This window comes from Macrobrachium rosenbergii, chromosome 3 (assembly GCF_040412425.1).
Source record: "Macrobrachium rosenbergii isolate ZJJX-2024 chromosome 3, ASM4041242v1, whole genome shotgun sequence".
NCBI lineage: Eukaryota > Metazoa > Arthropoda > Malacostraca > Decapoda > Palaemonidae > Macrobrachium > Macrobrachium rosenbergii.
Window position 1 is genome coordinate 52,416,151 of NC_089743.1, and position 15,214 is coordinate 52,431,364.

Below are 15,214 nucleotides of genomic sequence, written 5' to 3' on the forward strand. Positions count from 1 at the left end.
TTTATTCGTGATTCAGCAAAGTAATCATGTAAAGAAAAATGCATTGTATACCTGTATGTTTATTTTTATTTTGTCTAACACAAATGATTTATGTATAATTAAGACAGAATCCTAAACAAGAAATTGGTCATTGTGATGTACTTGACATGTTATAAGTACTTATAATGCTGTTGTAAATTTACTTGAATATTATCATTATGTGACAAAACAGGGACACTAGTTGTAATAGTAATTTAGGAGAAGTAGTTAATGTTTTCATGTGTCTGAATTTTATTTTCCATAATTATGTTCATTGTTTAATCTTTTACCACCTCTTTTTCAATTGCAGTTGTTAAATACAGATGACGATGACAACGAAAATAGATTAAGTAGTAAAGATACGGATGAAATTTGGAACCTACTAAATACAGATGAGAATACGTCAGAATTTAGACAGCCACAGGGACTTGGAGGAGGTACTCAGTCAACTAATTCTACCTCTTCCCTGTCTTCAACACACAATACTTTATCTAATAATCCCCAACCAACCAGTAATACTGCGCCACCTCGACCGTCAAGTGCAGATTTAACATCGCCAAACATGTTACGTGGAATGAAACGACCTTGTGATGAGGCACATGATGGGAATCCCAGTAAACAGGTAAGAATTTTATCCAAGGAGATACAGTTTTTATAGGGTGAAGTGAAAGTATAGTACATATTCCATTCAGTTGGTTGAAAATGTCCATTTTCTTATCTTTTATGAGACCATAATTTCTAAATAACTTTGACGTAAAACTTGTAAACTATACTATAGCTAGCTTCTTCATCTCATTATAGCAGCAGGTGGGTGGCTTTGAGAGTTTGTTAGATCCATCACCACCTGCTAGTACCATGAGTACAATTGGTCAGCATGGTAGACCACCAACGCCACATGGTGGACCACTTACACCTCATGGTGGACCTCCAACACCACATGGGAGACCAGGTACTCCACATGGAGGGCCACCCACTCCTCACAGTGGAGTAGGTGGCCCACCTACTCCCATTGGGAATAACAGCAGTAGTGGAATGAGCCATAATGGACCTGGAGCTCCTAACAACCAAGGGCCTTCAAAATTACGGGAAAGGAATAGGATGCTAGCATTACTGCTAGCAAAAGAATCTCCTATTAACCAGGTATGTGATTAAATGTATCCCAGGAACCTTGAAGGTATTTATGTTTTTATTGGCATTCTTACAATCTGTCTTAACACACTGTACTCAAAGTATCTATGATGTGAGGCATAAATCCTTTATGATACCAAGTGCGTATGTTGGTTTTAATTTGGCTAAATAGATGCCTTTCAAAATGCTCAAATGCAACTTCAGTATCTCCTGTGATTATTAATTCCAAGATTTAAAGTGAAAGAGTTTGGCAGACTTGATATTGGAGTGCCCCACACAACATCAGATACTTCACTGGAATTTTTGTGCGTTTACATTAAGCACTGTATGTGAATATATTGTATCCTACTTATTACAGAGTCAGAATACACCACCAACAGCAGATCCAACTGGATTACCACAGGAGAAATTACCAAAGGATTTAAAAGAGAAGATGAAAGTTCCGGGACCTTGGCAGGGTCCCGGGCGTCATGATTCGCAGATGCTCATAGAGCTTCTTGAAAAAGGTCATGTTAATGCTCATCCTCGTCCTACGTTAAAAGGTAATAATGTATGAGGTTGGATTTTTCAAGGTGAAAATGAAAATAGCCTCAGTATACATTTTTGAAAATTTAAAGTGCAGATTTTCAGCTGTATGGTACCAAGTTTGTGCATTATGGTTATTCACCCATAGACAAGAAGTTTATGTCTTATACAAAGTGAATAGGTTATACATAAGGGAAGTTGGGTTTAAAGTGCCTGTTGAAGCCTTATACCCCGTTTTGAGTTTCTTATTGATTTATTTGATTTTGGCTATTTTTCTTCTTTTGATAGTTTTTTCAAGAACCTTACTTCTCAAAGCTGATTTTTTTCTGTTATTGAAAAGCAAATGGTTGAGAGCTTTTGTGAATAATACGTGTATTATTTTTAATTAGGTGACTAGAATTTTTCCATCTTTTCTTTTACTTTTTCAAAATAAAAGTTGGCAAAAAAGTAATTTAACTCATAATGCAGTATTTAGAAAAGCAAGACTACCCTATCACTCAACATGTTGCAGGTTTAATCTAATTCTGCTTTAATTTTTCTGGATTTTTGCAGCTTCAGGTCCTCCTTTAGGCATGCCTGTAAACCCAACAGTGCGAACCCCGGGTACTCCACCAATAATGGTTAGTCCAGGAGGCATTGGACCCCCAGGTCTAACCCAGACATCTCAACCTAATATGTCAACACCAGGAGGCATGGGAATGAACAATAATAACAATATGTGTCCTGGAGTTAGTAACAGAGTGAGCATGTCTGGTTCGTTTGTATCGACGACGACTACCAATTCCTTGCCATCGATTACCGACTCCTTTAATATAAGTAACCAAGTGAGCAGTTGCTACCCAGAGGGTAGTTTGCCTCCTATGCCCATAATCACAGGTTCAGCACCATCCTTTGGATCACAAAATGATAGTGAATCTCAGCTGAGAGAATCTGTCATTAACGATATATTGGAGGTACAGTATTTGAGACTTCAGTAATTTTTTTATATATTTGAAATATTAATGAATAGTCTAATTTTGAAATAAGAAGTAACTATTAATATGATATTGTGAGATTTTTTTGCTCATTTGCAGATGGATAATGACGAAGTTCGAATCAATTCATCTCCATTAAATATGGATGACTTGCACCAGATTCCCAATTCATCTGCTGATGCAGAGATCCAAAAAATTGAGAAAAGTCTTATGTATGCAGCAGAGACACAGTCATCATTAGGGATATCTGAAGCAGGATCATTACCACCATACACAGCTGTAGTTGTGAGTGTAGTATTTTGGTTTGTCTTTCTTCTTCAGCATCCAGATTTAGTGTTACCATATTTTATCATCACCGTCATCATCTTCATAATTATCAGCATCATAATTAGACCAGCTCTGTTAGATCTAAATAAATTAGCTCTGTGGTCTGGTCAGACTATTTAATAACAATAATAATAGTAAGCGTTGTTATTGAAACAAACCAGAAAAAAGAAACTGAATTCACTGCAAAGTTTCCACAGTCTTGAATTCACTGCAAAAGTTTCCACGGTCTAGAATGTCCTTTTGTAATTAAAAACTCGAGAGGTGAGGGAGAAAATAGCAATTAGCAGTGCAAATTACTTAGAAGCTAAAAGATAAGCTAAAGGGACATAAATGCAATGCAGCATTTCTGCTGTTGCTAAACTTCACTGCATAAAAAGATAGGCTAAACTTAGCAACATTAAAAAAAAAAGCTTAAGTAATTTTGCAGCATTTCTACTTCTGGAAGACAGTTCAAAACAGGTTTATGGCTCTGGGCAGAGAGACCTCATGGCCCTTCAACACAATATTAATAATGAAACTAAAAGATGATCAAACTAGAAATCATTCAGTATGATCCAAATATTAAGTGCTGTTGGAAAAACGAGCTCAGATAGTTTTATTGCGAAAAGTGTATATTGTAGATGAAGTGCATTGATCTGTTGAATGTAGCCATTGAGGGGTGTTGTTTCTTTGTATCTCGGCTACTTAAGATGCTCTCAAGTCATTGTTTCAAGCTTCCTACACACCAGGAGCAGCTGTGCTTCATAAAGCCATTTGATTTACATGATATCCTAACAGGAGAACATTGTTCCAGTAGTACCAAAAGAAAACATCTGCAATGTGGTACTGATATTGTAAGTTTTTTTTTTTGTAGATATTAAAAGCCATAGAATATATTCTTTTTTATTTGTAGCAAAGAAAAGAGCTTGGAGACTGCAGATAGAAGTTTTGTCAAATGCTCAAAATTACTGGTGCCATCACTGTCTGTAGGAATAAAATGTTCAATTGGAGTTGTTTTTCAAGGTTTTCTTAGACTCTTTATGGCACTGAAAGGTGTAAAAGTAATGTGTATACTGTAGCTGCAGTTAATACAGTATATATTGAGAAGAAATAGAGAGGTAGTAAACATTAATCAAGCAAATTGTGTATTTACTATATACTGTACATGAATCAAGCAAATTAAGTATATACTAGCAGGAAAAGGATAGCTAAATGAGAAATTAGAGGCAAAGTAAATAATTTTAATAAGGTAAACTAGAGGTATCATGAAGATTACATAATAAAAATTTCAGGAACCAGTACATACTAGACAAAAGAGATGCATGTACACCTGGAATTTGGATTAGGTTGTTAAAACTATCGTTGATACATGCATCATGTGCAACTTATAAGTTTTTACAAAAATAATAGGAGGTATAGAATAATGAATGTTTAGAAACATGTTTATATTTTTGCAAGAGAGAACAGTAATAGATAAATATTTATTATTTCAAAGTCACTGTAGGTGAGCTAAAGGTGAAGATTACTCAGCAAGGAAAAAATATGAACCATCAGAAATCTTTATAAAGTATGCATTATTTCAATGTTGAAACTCAACTTTGAAAGAAAGGTCAGCTAGCAGGGCACAAATGGTCATTAATAAGCAAAAATACAGATGGACAGAACCTCAGTGTCCAGTGTCGAATAAAGCATTATTTTGCAGAGAATCAGTCTGGAAGAAATTTTTGTTTCCAAATGTCTCATTTACCACGCTATTATAGAAAGTAATCAATTAAAAGTAATAAAAGTTAGTTTTTTAGTTGGTCCAAGTCCAGATTCACTTAATATTTCTAAAGGGAAATTTATTTCAGAGTTTTCTACAAAAGAAATATATTTTTTCAGTAATACAATATTTTATATTACAGTCTGCCTCATCAATGAGTAACTACCCTCCACCGTATAACCATAAGAGGATTCCCAATGCAGGTCCACCTGGTGGGCCAGGTGGAGGGACAGGTATGGTTGGAAGTCACATGAATACAGGAGGAATGATGAGGCCCACCATTCAATTTTCTCCTAACCCTGGAAGTCCAACCATTCCATCTCGACCATCATTACCTCCACAGGTAAGACTTCTTTTGAAGCCAAACTTTTTCCATTTGCTAATTTAATGATCATGTTGCCCCACGTTCTAAATTTTCATCATGGGCTGAAAATAAGTGTCTTTTATCACAGCCCCATCACTCATGCATCCCATTGCAAAGGCTGTGATTGTCTTCAGGCACTGCATTGTTTTGTTTAACAAACTGTGGAGAATCAGTGGTTAGTAACTCATTTTCAGTGCTAGAAATTGCCATTGAGGAATTGTTGTTTGCTCCAAATTTCACACTTAGATCAAAACGACTGGTAGACACAAAACCTTACCACAACATTACACCCTCCATCCTTTACCTCTTATACCAGTAAAAGACAGGACCTCTTGCTCCTGTGAGAGCTGTGAGACTTTTCCAACAGAGGACCTTTACTTCAAGGTAAATACCTCCATATGACACCTCTCCAGTGGGTATAGGGAAAAGAAACTTTATATCTTGGTCTCACCTTGGCGAAGGTAAAATTCTGTGTTACATACAACATTTCAGGCATATACTATACAGGTATGTGATTCATGGGATTATAATAAAACAAACTGTAATTTTTGTCCCTCTAACACAGTCTCCCACAAAAAGTTTGGTTATTGTTGCACAAGTACTTGAGAATTCAAAGGGTGCATGTATCCTGTGACTACCATTTCTGTCTGACAGACTTGAATGGTGCTCCTGTAAATATAATTACAGTAATGGATTTGTATATGAAAATATTGTGCTATAAAAACAGTATTTTCCGGGTGACTGTGTTCTTCCAAAATCTGCTGCTTAGATGGCCTTTGTAATGACATTTACAGGTATAAGTAATATAGGAGGACTGAAGACTTGTGTTCTTTATTGATTACCATTCCCAGTTACCACTGTGCTATACAGGCAGTCCCTGGTTATCAGTGATCTGGTTTTACGGTGCTTGTCTAGCGGTGACGATAACTGGATTTTCGACGCCAGTGTGTGCCGATCTCCGGTTATTGGTGCCGATCCCCACTTAACGGTGGCGCTGTTCCCGGTTATTGGTGCTGATAACCAAATATTGGCACCGACAACCTGGGATTGGTAATAATCCCGCTATTGTTGCCGATTTTCTGTTATCGCTGATTTTCGGTAATTGTCACACCATCGGGAACGGAACCACCGCCGATAACCAGCAACTGCTTGTACTGGGTAAATTGCATAATTACAGATAGTGGTCTGTATTTTTCAGATATACTGTTTAAATTATGGTAATCGGTCTTTTATGTTTACATGCAAAATCTGTTAGTATTTATTACTCCTTGGTTGGTTTTGCTTCTAATATGGCTAAGCTGTTAAGTAATGAAAAATAATTTTGTCATTTAAGTAAAGTTTTTTGTTTAAAATCTTCTTCATTCCTTTTCAATTCCTTTTATTTATACTTTTTTGTATTATTTTGTTTTGTCAGCGAATGAATGCCAATTTAACCCAACGTTCACAAGAGTATTTGAGGCAAAGGCTTTTACAGCAACAGCAACAACAGGTGATAGTACCGTCCAACACTTCAGATGTAGCACAGCCTCCTGCCTCTTCCTATCAGGCAATGAATATGGATGATCTCCTTAACAACAGCATTGCTCCAAATGTGAATGTTACTCTTCAGGTATCTTACCAGAGAGGTTTCTTCATGCAATGTAAAATGTCCTTAAGTTCTCTTGCTTCTTTGATTGAATCTGTTAAACAATGCGTTTTTACATTTTTGCTTAAAAAGCCTCATCTTGTGTCAGTGATGGTTTAAAAGAGTATGTCAATGTGAATGGTAAATTTGTGTTTCATATTAAATATTTTGCCCGCCCATCAGGAATTTTAAGGTCTGCTTAAATAGTTTTGGTTAATTATGTTGCCATTTTGGGTTTTATACTTTGAAATTCAGCTTTTGCTCATAATTTTTGTCTTGTTCAGGAATTGCACATACTTTACAATCTTATAACATTCATTTTGTGTATATAATCTAAGGAAAGTTAGCATTATAGAATTAAAATGTATTGTATTGATCACTATTTCAGAGAAATGTGGCAGATTCACAAACATCACCTAGTTATAACCTGCTCAATTCACCATTAAGTGGGGGACAAATTTCTCCCGGTCAACGTATTCCCCAACCCCCTTATTCTCCTCATGGCCAAACCACGTCTCCTATCCCTAACCAGCAGTACACGAACAGGTACTTTAATATTTAAGCAAGTCTTCCTAATTATTTGATGGCCAACCCTATGAGTTCATTATTTTCACTCAGTGGTCTGGTTAAGTTAAATAAAAAAATGAGAAAGTAGTTTCCACTGTATACACTTTTTAATGTGCTGTAATTGTTATATGTTATTTTGTTGTGAACTTATGATTTATATTTTTTAATATGTTTTGTTTATGATAACCAGTGGACAAATGAGTGGATATCAGACGCCACAGGGTTCTCAGCTTTCACCGAGACTGTCTCAGGGCTCACCTGTACCATCTAGTTATCAGCCGGGGGGTCAGCCTCTACCACAGATGTCTCCAACGGGGGCACCAGGGACACCTGTAGTACAAGTTCCATCTGGTCAGCAGAGTCCTGCATGGTCAGCTCATAGTCCTCAACCCCGACCGTCTTTGATGAGTCAAAACCCTATACTTAATGCACAACTTGGAGGAGTAAGTGAATGTTGTGATGTTCTACAATGTTAGATTGACGACTTCTATGTTGAATGTATAATTTGTTTATTATTCTCCTTTCTCTCTTTATCTCTAACATGGGCATTAACCATTGACATTATCATAATTTGTTTTTCACTTATTTTGAATTGCTTCCAGTCATATATGAGACCAGACAACCGCCCTTATCCCAGTGGTGTACGTGGAGGTCAGTTACCGTCAATGCGCTCCATGCCAAGTCCAGGTACCCGTCAATCCCCTTATCCTAGCATGGGTCCTCCAACCCCAGGAAGCACTGCACAGGGGGATGCTGGACCATATCCCCCATCATCTCCACAAGGACAACCGTCCTTAATGTATCAACAGCAGCAGCCACAACAACCAACCCAGTTTCGCTTACAGCGGGCTGGTCCTATGGCAGGTAGGTTTCTGTCAGTTCGCTTATCGAGGCTTCAGGCTAACAGCTTCATGCATTTCTTTGAGGTGTCTGAATTACAGTTATTAGTTTTGAAAGTAGTTAAATGGATTTTTACTCCACTCTACTATTTTTTACTCAGTTATATTTCTGGTACAAAACTCTTGAAAGTAGTAATGTTGCATTTTTTGCACAGTTCTACCTACACGCTAATTTTTAAAGTTTTTATAATTTTGTGAGTTTTTCATTGCAATTTGTATAATTTTCACAATTTGAAGCAAACTTCTTCCTTGAAATATACTTTACATGACCTTCTCTTGTAGTTAGATAACAATGGTTTGGTTTGCTGTATTTGTAGTTTGGTTGTGGGACACTGGTATAAACTTCCTTCCAGGGCATGGGTTATATACATCCCTTGATTCCTCACCATTACCCCACCCAGTCATGACTTTCAGTACCCTTTCCCACAAAGACCCTGCACTCCTTTTATCTTTTGTCATTTGTAATGATCTGAGCTTTTAAAGATGAACCTGACAGAATGCATTATTCAATACGCCATATTTTATTTGTTAAGAAATACCTGTTTCTGGACTTGAACGATGATTGCTGTGTAAAATTTTAATCATAAGTTTTTTCATGGTGTTTTCCAAGAAAGCAATTAAGAAAAGAAAGAGAAACAAGGGTATCATTTTGCATAAGTGTAGTGAATGCTGTGCAGTCTTGTACATATGTAGGAAGATTAGGATTAGGAAAAGCTCATGGGAGATTGTTGGGTAAATGGTTAATATATTAAAATTTTTGTTTTCCTACTTATTGTTAGTGTATTGTTTTCCATTTTGTTAGCTTGAAACTAAGGTTAACAATTTTTGAAATGTACATTTTTAGTGAAAGGGTTTAAAGTAGCCTTTTTTTTTTTTTTAGCATGGATGAAAATGAGTGTAGTGCTTTTAGCAATTCAAGAAACTAGCTGGAAAAGGTTGATTTTTTACAGTCTTGCAGAATCTGTGGCTAGCACTAAAGAGAAGTTGAATTCCATGGGCAAGAGTTGAATTTTTTCTTACTCATGTGCAAGCTTTAATGTTCTCCATGTCATTTTGCTTGAGTTGGAGATAATAGACCATTCAGAATGTATGCTAATACCAGTAGCAAACTGTTGGTGGTTATTGAGTGAAGTGACTTCCCCAAACAGCAGGAAACTTTCTGCCACACCCAGTAAAGGGAACCATTTTTCCGCTCATCTTGAAAAGTGGTTGACCAATTCCTAACAGGCGTACAGATCAAGATTTTTATTTTGTAATTTGTATCTGTCGTTCTCTTCAATATTTTGATTGATAACAGATGTAACTGGTATTTTATTTTGTGCTAGTTTTAATATTGATGTTCTTTGATATTTTTATTGTCATCATTTTAAACCATCAGCTCCATTAAATGTGCATGTGTTACAGAAACCATGCCTTCCCTACATAACTTTTGTTCCAGATTTTCTTAGTAATGGTTAGTGTATGTTTAAAAAAATGTTCAAGAATAAGCCAATGAATTGAGAGGATTCCTCTTGTTCCGTATTTTATGAATATGTGCTATTGCAAAGAAGAGTACAGTAAAACTGAATTTTTAGGTACCCTTGCAAATTGTATAGTTTTTGGATTGGTGTGCAAATTGTATAGTTTTTGGATTGGTGATCATTTGCACTTGTTACATGAATTGCTGACTATTTAATGAGTTGTTACTGACACGCTCTCCAGCTTATTAATAAGCAATCTTATCTTACCACTTACTCCCTAGGGTAGGCAACATGTCGAACACACATACCCATACAATACTTTCCCAGGTGCTGGTGCATAGCAGAGGAAGCGAAATGATGGCTTCTCCCTTTTTGTGAGATAGCTCACTCACTCAACATCCACTGCTGGTACATCACTGATAGTTGATGGCCTGCATTCATCATCCTAGCAGATAAAAATGCATGTAAAATATAGGTTAATGTATTAGGAAACAGTGAATTGCTCTTAAAGATATATCTAAATTCACTGCCCTGGTAAAGGCTGATAGTCATTAATGTAGTATCTTACCCTTAATATTAAGCAAGGAATTACATTAATTAAACTCTTTTCTTGTTAAAGTTCACAGTTAATATTAAGGAATATCATCATACTATTGTAGGTTTTTATGTATCTGAAGTATAAGGCTGCACAGCTCGTTGCATCATACAGTGCTGAAAAAATTAATTATAAAAGGTGTAGAAAATTTTCTGAATTTAGCATCATAGAAAATACAATGACTCCTCGATGAGGTTTTAAATGTAGGTGGTAATCACTGGAGCAAAGTTGTAGAGAATATTTTTTAAGAAAAGTCAGCTTCTAGAACTAAAAACTGACCTTGGTATATGGTTAGGTAATAAAAGATTGTAGTGTAGACAGTTTTAGGACAGAAGAATAATGTTATGTATTTCATGAATATACCTTCAAGCTTATAATAGATATTTTTCTTAAGTTTAACTTGAAAGTGTAATAAAAGCGTGGCTGTCTTTGGAAACCTGAATGCCTTTCACGACTTTGTAACCAGGTTTGGTACCTATATTTAATTTATTAAAGTCATTGTCAGAAACTGCTGCAATAAGAGCCTTTGTTCAACCTTCTAACCACTGAAAATTACAGCATACCATAGTTTATATGACAGGGTAATCAAGAATAATCAGATCTTCTCCATTAATATTTATTCTTACTGAAAAATTGTGACCTCAGGATTCATTAAGACTGATAGAAAATAAAATATATTCACAAACTGAGGTTGTGATATAAAGTATAAGTTAAAAATTGTATGAGGTGAAGTAGATCAAAAAGTATATGAAAAATGAATACATGTATCAAACAAAATTTTTAATTACTGAAAGACGACAAAACAATGTGATAGGTTCTTGATAATCATTTGGAAGGCTTGCGAATGTTTTTTATCTATTCTGAAATATGTGTTAAAGAAGGTTTGGAAAGAGTTAGACATCACTTGCTTGAGTGTGTTGATAAATATCTAACAGCTGGCATAAGGTGGATGTTTAGATAACGTATCAAAATTTAAATGCTGTATAGTAATATATATAAACATTTCATTCGCAAGGATGTTGAGGTGTTTATTTCAGGTTGTGTTAGCTTTTTGTGCAGTTATTTTTGTTTAGATAGAATTGATGAGAGTATAAATTTTGTAATTTCTCTTTCTACGGATCAGAATGTGTAGAATTCTAATAGCAGTAATATTTTGTAGGAAAAAGGCATTCAGCTCAGTCACCATGATGGCACATGCAAAAATTTAATTAATATAGAAATGTAGATGGAATACATACCATGTTCATCGTTTCAAAAGATCTTATGATAATGCTTATTGTAAATTTCACTTTGAAAACTTTGTTGTTTGTGCATTAAAGTCATTAATAGCATACTGTACATCAGTTTTGCACTTAAGTAAATTGTTGATCACTTTTATATTTAGAATGCACTTTGCCTCGTACCCAGTATCATAGACTATTCTTTCTCTTTCTGTTTGTTTTTTGTTTCCTGTTCATTTTATAGAAATCAAACCCCATGAGATACTTCCATCCCTTCCTCTCCTGTGATTCCTCCCCTCCCTCCCTGCTGTACAAAGCCAGCTGTATCTATCCCTGAGTGAGCAAGGCTTGAATTTCCCCAAGACAACCCACCACCAGGCACCACTAGCAAGGCCAGCAGCCACTACTAGCAAAAGGCCTCCTATCATCATCATCATCATCAAAGCAGTTGCTGGGAAGCACTGCCTTTATTACCATACTATCCTAGTTATAATAGGCCTGGGTGTGCACCACCACCACCCGGGAACATACGAGATCACGGGGCTGGGGCGGGCTATTGCAATCCCAACAGACCCATTCTCATTTGTTTAGGATATTTATTAGCTTCTGCACCTTGTAAAGCACCCTTTTAGTCAAGTTGCACTGTTATATAGCTTTATGCTATTCTTTTTATTATAACATTTATTTTTTGTAATTCAGAGAATTTTTTTATTTTTGTTTCTTTAGGGTACAGTATATGGGAAGAAGTACAGTTATAAAAATCTAAATCATTTTTAATCATTGTATTTCAAATTATTGTATTTCAGTGCACTTCTCATTTCTTATTTGTGTGATTTCATTATGTTATTTACCAAAGTTTCATTCATAGTAACCATGGATAGCACCTACTGCAGCAGTATGCTGTAAAGTCCTTATTAGCATGGAAAACATATAAGAATTAATGGCTTTAAATATTTTACTTTAAAATTAATATTATCACTGCCCTGTTTACTTGGGGTCACATGACAACCAGATTTTTGTTGGTCACTAGAAGTTTGTAGATTTGAATGTTCGTGTAGATCATAAAAGAGAAGTACTGCATCATTTTAGGTTTTTTTGGGGGGCTTAAATCATACTTTCTCACCTTATAAACAAGACTTTTTTTTTTTAATTTAAAATCAGTGTTTAGGTATTAATTTGGTTAATCCAAAGGGAGAGGGTTTTTTGGGGGGGAAATTTTCCAGTAGTTATGGACATGCAAAGGTGTTTGCCCAGGGCTTGTCATATTTTCAATATTAGCATCTTTCATATTTTTTACTTCTTACCATGAAGTTGATTTCATGTAATTGCCTTAAAAAATTGAATTTTATTTATATGTGTGTTATTGAAACAGATTTGTCATGAATAGGTCATATTGATATTGACAAATATTGGTTTGTAATTTAGGGAAAGCATGAGCGTATTATCTATCCTTGTAGGATTTGTTCCTAATTATTTTATGATTTGAAAGTGGATTTATATGATAGATGAAATGGTATTCTTGTGTCAGTTCATCATTCATGTTTTTGAGCAGTGTGTGTAGGTTTTGTATAATCATTCTCATAGATCAGTGATAAATTACTATCTCACATAGCAGTTAGTCTTGAAGTCAGGTTAAGGTAAACTGTATTACAGGTAATTTTAAATGCCTGAAAAGAATACTTTCTTTGACAAAACCACGCAGTCAGAATCACACTTTATGAAATGAAATCACTTCACATATTATCCTAATAGTGATACCCAGAGGGGTGGTTATGATTGCCCTCTTTTAACTAATCTAGTTTAGAAGGGTTTAAAAATGTTTATAAATGTCTCAGAACACTTTTAAACTATTATTAATTGCATATTATGTTGTTTATGTAGTTTTCAGGCTTTCTGGGGACATTTTGCTTCTTATCTAAAATTTCTTTGCAAAGCTCAGACAGTGGAATATTTGTCAACATTTTTAGTTCAGGGAATATGATTTTATGTTCTTGGGGACCAATCTTATGGTAGTCAAGAAATTTGGATCTGTTTGCTTAATTTTCATTATTGTTGTTGCTATTTCATAATGTCATGAAATCCTAGGTTAGGATTTTTTATGTTTCATTAGTGTACTTTTAAATTCAAACCTTACTAGAATCACTTAACATTGGTCTGGTTAGTTTTGTATGATGGGGTTTGGTAATGCTTGCATAGGTTTTAGTTAGTTTTTCCCTGGTTTAGTCGATGGGTATCAGATGTTCTTTTAATTAGCTTTCATATGTGATAGGTCTGACCTTAGTATTGTCCCAGTACTCCAAAATTAGAGCAGTTTCTCCCAGAAGCGTGTATTTTTAGGATTTGAAATTTGTTGTTGTCATAAGTTTTTGTGAGAATGGCTTATTTAGCAGTAAATGTAGTTTCAAGGATTTCACACCTAGTATCAGTTTATTATCATGCTAATGGGGACTTGATGTATACATTATTCACTTTCAATTTCATTGCACAATGGATTAAATTTTTTGTTTTTATTTTTAAATATGATTTGCAGTTGTATGCATTTAAATGATCATATCACTAATATTCAAGTGTGATAGAAATAACTTTTTCTTATTTTAATACAAAAGTGTAGTACACTATATTTTGAGATATGTAGCCTGTGTGGTACTGGTGGTGCAAGTCTGGGTTGAGTGAGTGCACAAGTGTTTGTGTGAGTGTGATCACAAAGCATAAATGGTTGTGTGCACTAGTAATCACTGCGTGCATGGGTGTGTGCTGACTGCAGCAAGGTGACTGACCTGGGGCGGTGTGTCTTCTAGGTGTGCACTCCCCACGCAGTGCTCACCACTTCCCGCCAGCCCCGGGCCAACACCATGACCCATCCGCACCCCCTCCCCACCTGTCACCAGCTGCTGGCGGCCATCTTCCCAGCCCACATTCAGTGCCACCATCTTCATTAGCTCATCACCCTCATATGGGCCATCATCACCCTGGGTCACTGCCTCCCTCATTAATGGCGTCTGTTGGCTCCTCACCTATGGGTTGTCCATCAGTTGTGTCATCAGCAGGAGGCCCAGGTGATGTTGGACCACATATGGTTGGGGGAGCAGCCATGGGTGGGGGTGGAGCAGGGGGGAGTGGTATGCCAGGGATGGTTGGAGGGGTAATGTCCCAGAGCTACGGGGGGGAACACGCACCTCCCCACCCTCACAGCTATGAGGCGGCCGCCCAGTACTATGGGCCCCCTGATCCAGCGAACAGGAACTCCACGGGTAAGTCTTTCTTGCCCACCACCCATCATGTGCACATAACAGCTAGCTAGCAATATCACTCGATTGCACATTGCAGCTGTACATAGCTGTCTTCACATCTGAACGCACATCATTCATGATCTCTTAGAATATATAAGAATGAAATTGTGTATACATTACTTGTGTGTGTAAATATACACTGAATGTGTATGTAACATATATACATCTCTGTATGTTTTACACACATTTATATCATTACATTATATATTCAGTTTCATTGGCACTGCTACAAACATCAAATTAACAATTTCTCTTATTAGGAAATACCTGTAACATTCATAAGACAGCAGGTGAGATAAGTGCCTTGATTATGCTATGGAAATAATGCACAAGTTTTTTTCTAAATTCATCATATGATGCATAATATATTAGTTTGTTGTTGAATTATTAAAAGTAACAAAAATTGGTTTTATGGCTTTAAAGTTCTTCATAACCAAGATTGATTGTCTTTACAGGCAACATTGTTTAGCACAACATTTTGC

The 15,214-nt window shown here is 36.0% G+C and overlaps 1 protein-coding gene across 3 annotated transcripts in view; it reads left to right on the top strand.

Annotated features, from left to right (window-relative positions):
• LOC136855648 (nuclear receptor coactivator 2-like) overlaps window positions 1–15,214 on the top strand; it is a 466,631-nt gene that overhangs the window by 402,466 nt on the left and 48,951 nt on the right. For 2 of the 3 annotated variants that reach the window (XM_067132856.1, XM_067132847.1), the window contains exons 11-21: window positions 329–640; window positions 820–1,158; window positions 1,505–1,688; window positions 2,224–2,624; window positions 2,745–2,930; window positions 4,856–5,056; window positions 6,492–6,686; window positions 7,090–7,247; window positions 7,459–7,711; window positions 7,871–8,132; window positions 14,241–14,693. In XM_067132856.1, the coding sequence (XP_066988957.1) occupies window positions 329–640; window positions 820–1,158; window positions 1,505–1,688; window positions 2,224–2,624; window positions 2,745–2,930; window positions 4,856–5,056; window positions 6,492–6,686; window positions 7,090–7,247; window positions 7,459–7,711; window positions 7,871–8,132; window positions 14,241–14,693 (2,944 nt within the window). The remainder of the gene's footprint in view (window positions 1–328; window positions 641–819; window positions 1,159–1,504; window positions 1,689–2,223; window positions 2,625–2,744; window positions 2,931–4,855; window positions 5,057–6,491; window positions 6,687–7,089; window positions 7,248–7,458; window positions 7,712–7,870; window positions 8,133–14,240; window positions 14,694–15,214) is intronic. The other variant, XM_067132865.1, reaches the window with a different exon arrangement.